We start from the raw sequence: 8,345 nt of genomic DNA, 5'->3' as shown, positions 1-8,345 counted from the left end.
GGGCTCAGCTCTGACCTCTCTCCCACACACTAGGGTCCATGACCAGCCCTGAGTAAGCGAACAAGGCCCCAGGCTGGGTGGGCACTAAGCCAGTCCAAATCCCCAAGGCTATCATAGCCCTGGTCCAGGCCATGTGTCACCTGCTGTCCCTCACCTCCACCCTTGTCCCCTTCTCCTGGCTCCTCTTGCCTCCCAAACTCTAATCCCTGCTCTCCCATGCAGCCTCGGTCGGAACCTGGTTCCCAGCTGCCCTCTCAAAGCCCGACGCTGCTTTCCGGGCCCAGGCTCCTCGGAGGCCCTTGCTTCTCCTTCTCCTGGCTTCCGAGGGCCACCAGCCACAAGTTCTTGCTCAGGGACAGCTCCTTCCAGCCCTGCAGCCTCCCCCCCCCCCCCCCAGGACTCCATCACTCTTCCTCCACCTTCCCATCTTCCTCCTCCCTCTCTGTGGAATGTCAACCCTCCTGAGGGCTTCGGATGCCTTGGTGGGAACCCCGCCTGCTGCTCTCTGGCTCTCCAGCCTCATTCCACCCTGGCACCACTGCAGGAAAGCAGGGTGTTTAATCGTTGTTTGTTTTGTCTCCCCCACTAGAACAGAAGTTCCCGAGCTCAGCGACTGTTCCCAGGGCCAGGCACACCCCGGCTCACAGGACCCACTGAATGAGTGAAGGAATGTCTCGTTAACAGTCTCTCCAGAGACAGGCACTGTTGCCTCCGATTTCTAGAGCCAGAAACTGGGGCTGAGAGCAGAGGGAATCTGGCTTGCTTCTGGCAGCGGGAGGTGAGAGTCAGGGCCAGGAGCCAGGCCTACCTGACTCCCAGCACGCTCCGAGCCAGGCTGACCAAGGCGCAGGACCTGGGGCCAGGCCCTCAGCGCTGAGTCTGGTCCTAGAGGCCCATCCCATCCCTGCAGGCCCTGGTGAAGTCACTTTCTGATCAACCTACTGTGGAGAAACCTATTGGGGACACAGGAGGCCTTGAGCCAGCTGGTGCCCAGCCCCCAGCACCCACCTCACCAGCCTCCCTTCAGGGAGGCCTGCCACAATTTGGCAATTGTTAGAGAACCTTTTTTTTTTTTCCCTTTTGGGAGGAAAGCTGTAAGTCATTAGGCTGCTCCCGCCTGCGGGTCACCATTTCCTGTTTAGAAGACTCATCTCTCCTTTGGAGCTGGAAGCTCCCCACCCCCAGCCAGGCTGGAGCTGGGCTGTGCTGACTCCACAGGCTGACGCCTGCTGCCTGCTCCCCGCTCCCCACAGGAAACTGGCACCTTCGGTACCTTTGTGCTCAGAAAGGGACACTCATTTTTTCTCGGCCCCAGGAGGCCCTCAGAGTTGAGGTCACCAGCACCAACTAGCCTGAGGTGAATTGCCCCAGCTCTGGTCCTCTGAGCAGGAAGCTGAGTGACCCCTACCCTTTGGCCTGGCTTCTCACCCTCCTGGCTCCAGCCAGCCCATTTCCTTGCATCAAAGGCCATTTGGTACCCAGCAGCCAGACAGAGGTGTGGGCCTGCCTGACAGGGAGGCCCTTGGGAACAGGAAAGGCATCCTCCTTCAGCTGGGAGGGGCAGCTAGTCCCGCCCCAACGACCTGCTCTAGTGGAGCCCCAGCACAGGGCCAGGCTGTAGATAAGGCCGAGAAGCAGCTTCCTATGCTAGAGAACCTCAAGAGTGTGGGGAAGCTTGTACAGTACCCGGATTGGACAGACACCCAGGCCAGGCACTCCAGTTGGAACTCCAAAGCAGAGGACTTAAGACCCCTGCCTCTCTCTCCCACAAGTCCCTTTAACGTGTTTCCCTTCAACACCACCAGTTTTTAGTATATAAATTAACCACTTTATTGAATATCAATAAACTGTACATATTAACTATACAAAATGCTGCTTACAATATAAATACCTTTAAAATGTAAACATCTTCCTCCCAGGACCACCTGTTGGGCCCCAAAATAGTTCTGGGAGACACATTGGCCAGGCTGAAGCCCCCCACTTGGCCCCTAACAAGTGACGGCCATTACTCATGGTCCCTTCTTAAACTGCTGTGAAACAGGTGTCACCAGGACAAATGGAGGTGGGGCTCAAACAGCTGCCCGGGGCACCTGGACATGTGTCCAGCAACCACCCTGCTGGGGCATGGATGCAGCTGGGGGAGGGGGAGACTATTGCATAGTCTGCTGTACCTCGAGGAAGTTGGCCTGAAGGGTCCTTGGGGGAGGTAGGGAAGTAGGGGTCCCCTGAGTGGGGTTCAAGCTTCCCAGCCAGTGGGTTGGCTTTAGTCCTATGGCTCGAAGCAGCTGTGTCCAGAGGCTATACCTCACGAATACTGAGGGGTGGCTCTGGGAGGGAACCAAGGCGCTCTGCCTTCCATCTGTCATCTGGAGAAAAGGCCAAGAAAGCCAAGCAGAAAGCAGGGCCAGACACGGCCTCCACAGGTCCCGGGATGAAGGCTGGACGGATGATGTCCAGAGGGAGGCTTGGCAGTGAGGACCGGCTCCAGGGAACCAGGGAGATGTCAGAAAGGATGGAGAGAGAAGAGGGTCAGCGTGGGCCTCCGGAGCAGCCAGACTCTTGGTGTTTGTGAAGTAAGGACATTCGGGAGAAAGTGCGGGCACACGCCTGACACTGGTACTTCTTCACGTCTGAGTGGGTCTGAAGGTGGGCACGCAGGTTGGAGCGGTCAGCGAAGGCTCGGTTGCAATGGGAGCAGGAGAAGGGCTTCTCCCCTGGGGAAAGACGCGATGGGTGAGGAGGAAGGCCGGACAGAGCAGCCTGGATGCACCATGGAAGGCCAAGTACAGCCAGGCCCCACGACACCCACTGTGCCAGGCCTGCGCTGGGTGAGGGTCGTGGCTTCCCGTACGCAGCCCTGACCACCAGCCTTCTGTTGACTCCACACTCCCTCCCAGGGTAGGGTAAACTCAGACACGTGCTGCCAGGCCCTGACCACTTCTCACTAAGTGACCCTTCTGCAGTCCTACCCTTCAGACACAGAGAAACCGAGGCACAGAAGGTAAGCAGCAGGCTCCAGTCACCCACCAGGCCTCCACAGACCTCGGTTTTAGCCACTGCCGTAGGCAGGGGGAGCTGTGGTCGGTGTTCCTGTTATCAGCCTTGAAGTCAATCCTTGATTTACTTTGTCTAGGACAAAGCTTGAGGAGGCAGCCTGGAGAGGCCTCCCCACCCCCACCCAGAGCCAGGGAGGCCACTCCTCTGCGTCCTGCCAGCAGCCCAGAGCTTTGCAATCCCAAATCTTGGCTGTTTCCCCATAGGACCAATGGGGAACCTCTCCTCAGCCTACTTTAAGGCCCAGCCCAGGGGTTTACAGATACCTGGGATCCTGACATCCTACCGCACCAGCCAAGGCTGTAGCGCAGGCTAAGAGTACAGTGTTTAATAAATGCTTGTAGATAGCTGGATGGTTGTGGCGCACGCCTTTAATCCCAGCCCTCGCAGAGGCAGGTGGATCTCTGTAAGTTCGAGGCCAGCCTGGTCTACAGAGTGAGCTCCAGGACAGGCACCAAAACTACACAGAGAAACCCTGTCTCGAAGGAAAAAAAGAAAAAGAAAAACCAACCCCCCAAAAGCTTGTAGAATTAATAAATGTGCTTTTAAAAAACTTTAAATAAAAAGGGACCTGCACATGGCGGTCCACATTTATCATCTCAGCAATGGAGACAGAGGGAAGAGGGTCTCTGGTTTGAACCCAGACTAGCTGGGTAACACAAATACCAACAACAGAACCCAAGTACCTGTGGCACTCCTACTATGTGCCAAGCACGGTGCTATGGTGTGGACCGGCCTTTTCAAACAAAGCAAGACAGCCCTCCCTCCAGGCCTGCTAGCCCACAGGCGGTGCCCTTTGGTTAAGTCTAGTGCTGGAATTCGAGGGAGGGCTGATGAATGCCTCCTCGGTGTGCTGGGCTTCTGGATGGAGGGAATCTCAGCAGGGTTCCTGTGGGATCCACCCACTCAGCAGGTATTCACTGAGCAGGGGGCACGTACCCACAGAAGCCTGTGGCTACACAGGTGGGACTTTAGGGCCGGGGAAGGAAGCCCAGTGTGAGGCTCCCAGCAAGGACCCCCCTCCACTTACTCCTTGGTAACTCAGTGCTGCCGATACAGAGATCTGGAGGACCCTACAAGTTTGGGGTGGTGACCCCTCCCCAAGGACTAACCTGTCAGTTTAGCAGGGAACGGGTGAGCTGGGGTAAATCTTAACAAAGGGGGGAGGAACAGACAACACAGAGTGAGATGGAGTTGGGGGGGGGGGTCTTGAGGAAATGTGCACGAGTGTAGATCCCCCACTCCTCACAGATCTCCGACCCCCAGACGCCTTTATGGTGTTCCTGGCAAGTGTGAAATCAGCACCAGGCCGGCTGGGACAAAGGCCACTGAGGGGGGCACTGTACATGCGATACCCCCTGGATTAGAGGGGCCCGCCATGCAGTGAGCCGGCAGCTGCGGCCAGAACAGGTGCTGGGCACCACTGCCCCATGCACCTGCTCTAACCCTGCAGGCCCCCACCCCCTGGGCCACCATTAAGACACACAATGGGACTCCCAGGGACAGGGTGGCACATTTCAACAAGGGTTTTGTCTGAGCCATGCCTTCACATCAAAACAAAGTCCTTAGGACCCCTGAGGGCTTCAGCTCTCCCCAAAGCACAGCCCCTTGGCTTAGCCACAGTGCAGGATAAAGGCCAGGCTGTTGGGACTTTACAGTTAAATCTGAGGCAGTAGGTGCCTGGAGGAGGAGAAATGGGTAGCCTCATTCATGCAGTAAGGACCTCAGTGAGACCTGCAAATGGCACCCCACCTCTCAGCTTTACCATTCCAATGCTGGCCACAACAGGAAATGCACAGCTCCAACTAGCCAGCTCCCACCCCAAAGCTTGATAACTGCGGCCCTTGACACTCCATCTCCAACACTCTTTCCAAACGTTACCCCTACACGGGAACCCCCACTATCACGGACAGGCTAGTGCCGTTCCCTCACCTCTAGAAGCTTTCCTCACGTTCTGGGGCTGAGAGACTAGCAAAGTCACTTCTGAGTTTAGCGTGGCACCTGCACCCAGTACTTCACCCTCCACAAAAATCCCACCAAGTGTTTGTTCTTGGGCATTTCAGAAATGGGGAGACCGAGGATGGTCTCAACCTTCAAGACCAGGTGGGGAAATCTAACAATAGTCTGTTTGTCTGGGTTGAGAGTGGGGAGCCGGAGGGCACCCCCTTACTCTCCGCCCTAACAGCAAGGAGCAGGGTGCAGGAGAACCAGCGTCTTACTTTGCCATCTGCCTGGCTGCACCAGAAGCAAGTGTGAGTCCACCAGTCAGAGGCCAAGCGCTCAGGGCGGCAGAGAGATGAGAGGCAGCTGTGGGAACACTCACCAGTGTGGGTGCGGACGTGGCCCTGCAGCAGCCAGGGCCTGGAGAAGGCCTTTCCGCAGGTCGCGCAGACGCAAGGCAGCGTGTGGCTTCGGATGTGCATCTTCAGGGCGCCCAGGCTGAGGTACTCCTTGCTGCAGTACTTGCAGTTGAAGGCCTTCCGGGACTGGGGGTCCTTGGCCACCGAGAGCCTGGCTAGCTGCTTGGGCAGTTGACCCAAGCCAGAGAAGGCGATGAAGGCCTCGGCCTCCAGGGATGAGGCCGAAGTGGAGGAGAAGGACGAGGGCGCCGGCGAGGGCGGGCTGGGCGGCTGCGAGCTTTTGCCGCTGTCTTCATCGGACAGCGAGGTCAGCTCTGCCGCCCTGGGGCTCTCCCGCGGCGGGAGGGTGGCCCAAGCAACCGGTTGCACTTGGGGCACCAGGAGGGAGTCCCAGATGAGGGTGGGCAGCGAGGCGGCGGGGTTAAGGACCTCGGGCGGAGGGATGGCGGCCAGCAGGTGGGCCTGGTCGTAGGGTTGCTGGAAGGTGAACTCTGCGGGCAGAGAAGAGAGAGCAGAGGGTCAACGGGGCCGGTTCTCGGGGCGCCAGGTGGAGGGGCTCCCCGGGCTCCCCGCCCGCCCCTCCCCCACCCGGACTCCGGACTCCGCAGGACTGTCTTCCCTCGGGTCCACAGTTTTCGGAGCCTCCCGGCCCTGGGTCACAGACCCCGCCCTCGGTGGACCCCAACTGCCAAGATCCGGAGCTCCCGGTCCACCTGTCGCGCCCGCAGAGCCCGGCTCGCCCCCTGCGCGCCCTCGGGAGCCCCCGAGGCGCCCGCGTCCCGCACCCCGCCACGCACCCACACACGCGTCCTGCAACTCGCTATAGTTGGGCTTCCGGCGGGGGTCGGACGGCTTCCTGACCAGGAAGGAGCGCGGCATGGTGGCCGGGGCGACCTAGGTAGCCGGGGTCACCGGGTCACGCGAGGTCGACAGGCAACTCCGCTCGCGAGGCCCGGCCGCGGCACTGTGCTCCCCCTCGGTGCGGCCAACTCTTTTAAGTAGGAGGGCGGGGGGCGGGGCCGCGGCCCCGGCCACGCCCCTTTGTCAAGGCTGCGCCAATGGCGGGCGGCGGCGCGGCCCGAGACCACGACAGGAGCAGGTGCGTCCGGGCTGGAGGGGCCCGCGCCGCGTGGCGCGGAGATTCGGCTTGGGCTCCTCCCGGGCCGGACCGCGCGGCGTCCGAGCGCCTCGGGCGCCCCCTGGTGGCCGCGCCTGGCCCCCGCCGAGAGCGGCGCCCCGACCCCCGGAGGGGCTGACCTTTGCGCCCCGAAAACGCGTGGATCCGCTCCCTTCGCACGTGCTTCGGGAGCGCCCACGCTAAACCAGGCTGAGCTCTGGAGCTGCCTATACAGCCCCGAACAAAACACTCCGAGCCCTTACCGAAGAAGGAGGGCTTCCCGTCCTTGGGGGAGACAGACGGGGTAAACAGGCGATTCTAATGCAAAGGGAGGTGTGCTTTGATGGGGGGAGAGGTGGGGAGAGACAGCTGTGACTGTCGATGGACGGTCACCTGAAAGGGGGGGGGCGGGTCCCTGACTTCCCAGGGGAAGTGAAAAAACACAGAGGGGAAAGGCCCGAGGTAAGAGTAACTGCTGCCTGCCCAGCTTTTGAGAGCGGCTCCCAGGGGTGGGGGTGGGGTGGGCAGGCCCCGAGGGGTCGGATTTGCTGGCCTCGGGTCCTCGGAGGAGTTTGGACTTTGCCTTTAGGGCACCGGGGAGCCACAGAAGGACTTGCAGCTGAGGAGGGACCTGTTTAGAGTAGCATTGTGAAACACCGCGGAGGGCAGGTGCGAGGCAGGCAGACGTAGGTAGCAAAGACCAGAGCTGAGGCTCCCGCTTCCTGAGAATCGTATTGGAAGGGTCACAGGAAGGAAGGGTCCAGCCCAGCACCAGGGTGGCCCCGGAAATCAAGCCCACACCCCACAGTATGAGGTTACACACACCTGTAAAGTGGAGGGGCTGTGGAAACCTCTGGGGCCCCACGCTAGCAGAACAATTGAGTCTCCAGACACTGGAGGTAACGACAGTGACTACATTCGTTCTAGCGCTGAGAGGGCGAACAGACAGCAGGAACGATCATGCCGAACACAGACAGCTCAGCGGACGGATCTTGACCTTTCTCCCTCCCTATGCACAATGGCCAAGGCTTTCCTACCACAGGACCTTGCCGCCTGCCCTCAATCCTACGGTCCCGTTCTCTTCCCGATCTACACCTGGCTAGGCCTCCTTTCATCCTTTGTTTCCACCCCCACCCCCCATCTCCCGCCCCCAGCCTCCTTAGTAAGGTGGGAAAAGAGAAAAAACAACGAAGCCCAAGGGAAGGCCAGTTCACACCCTCACACCTGCCCAGTGAAACCTGGTCAAGTGTTGATGGATGCTGGCATGCCACTTAGAAAAGGTGTGACTCAGCCCATCAGGTGACAGGTGACTCCCCCACTCCCAGGAAGCCGCCTTCCTAGGCCCACTGCCACCCTTTTCCTCAAGAGTGTCTGAAAACACCTAAGCCCTGCCCGCCTTCACCTGCAGACACATCCTGATTTAATCATCTAGGGCGGGGTTTTGGCATCTGCTTTTAAGAACTACTGGATGCCTCTAAAGAATTACCAAAGCTAAGAATACATGGCCATCTCAAACCCACCAAACAAGACAAGACGAAAGGACAACCTGACACCTGCTCTCCCTCTCTCTCTCTCTTCTCTCTCTCTCTCTCTCTCTCTCTCTCTCTCTCTCTCTCTCTGGTTTCTCTTTGTAACCTTGGCTGTTGCGGACCTCGCTCTGTAGCCCAGGCTGGTCTCACACTCAGAGATCCACCTGCCTCTGCCTCCCCAGTGCTGGGATTAAAGGCGTGCGCCACCACCGTCTATCAACTGAGGCTGGATTAATAACACCAGCTGACCTGACAGTAACATGAACTAACGACAGCCAGACTGGG

General features: G+C 59.2%; 1 protein-coding gene across 1 annotated transcript; it reads right to left on the bottom strand.

Moving 5' to 3' along the window:
- Positions 1 to 1,805: 1,805 nt before the first annotated feature.
- Positions 1,806 to 6,367, bottom strand: Snai1 (snail family transcriptional repressor 1). The gene is made up of 3 exons (XM_059259776.1): positions 6,212 to 6,367; positions 5,378 to 5,905; positions 1,806 to 2,714 (listed from the first exon to the last, which is right to left on the bottom strand). Exons 1-3 carry the CDS (start codon positions 6,291 to 6,293, stop codon positions 2,530 to 2,532), a joined length of 795 nt encoding a protein of 264 aa, XP_059115759.1. The 5' UTR covers positions 6,294 to 6,367; the 3' UTR covers positions 1,806 to 2,529.
- Between the last annotated feature and the right edge of the window lie 1,978 nt (positions 6,368 to 8,345).

Source organism: Peromyscus eremicus, chromosome 4, assembly GCF_949786415.1.
Source record: "Peromyscus eremicus chromosome 4, PerEre_H2_v1, whole genome shotgun sequence".
In the NCBI taxonomy this organism is placed as follows: domain Eukaryota; kingdom Metazoa; phylum Chordata; class Mammalia; order Rodentia; family Cricetidae; genus Peromyscus; species Peromyscus eremicus.
Note: the sequence above shows the minus strand (reverse complement) of the source record. Positions and strands in the feature narration are given on the sequence as shown.

Excerpts from the sequence above, each read along its gene's own strand:
- Snai1 (XM_059259776.1), bottom strand. The coding sequence starts at position 6,293 with ATGCCGCGCTCCTTCCTGGTCAGGAAGCCGTCCGACCCCCGCCGGAAG. Across the intron at positions 5,906-6,211 it reads GTTGCAGGACGCGTGTGTGG|AGTTCACCTTCCAGCAACCC; the intron begins GTGCGTGGCGGG and ends CTCTGCCCGCAG. Across the intron at positions 2,715-5,377 it reads CCACGTCCGCACCCACACTG|GGGAGAAGCCCTTCTCCTGC; the intron begins GTGAGTGTTCCC and ends GTCTTTCCCCAG.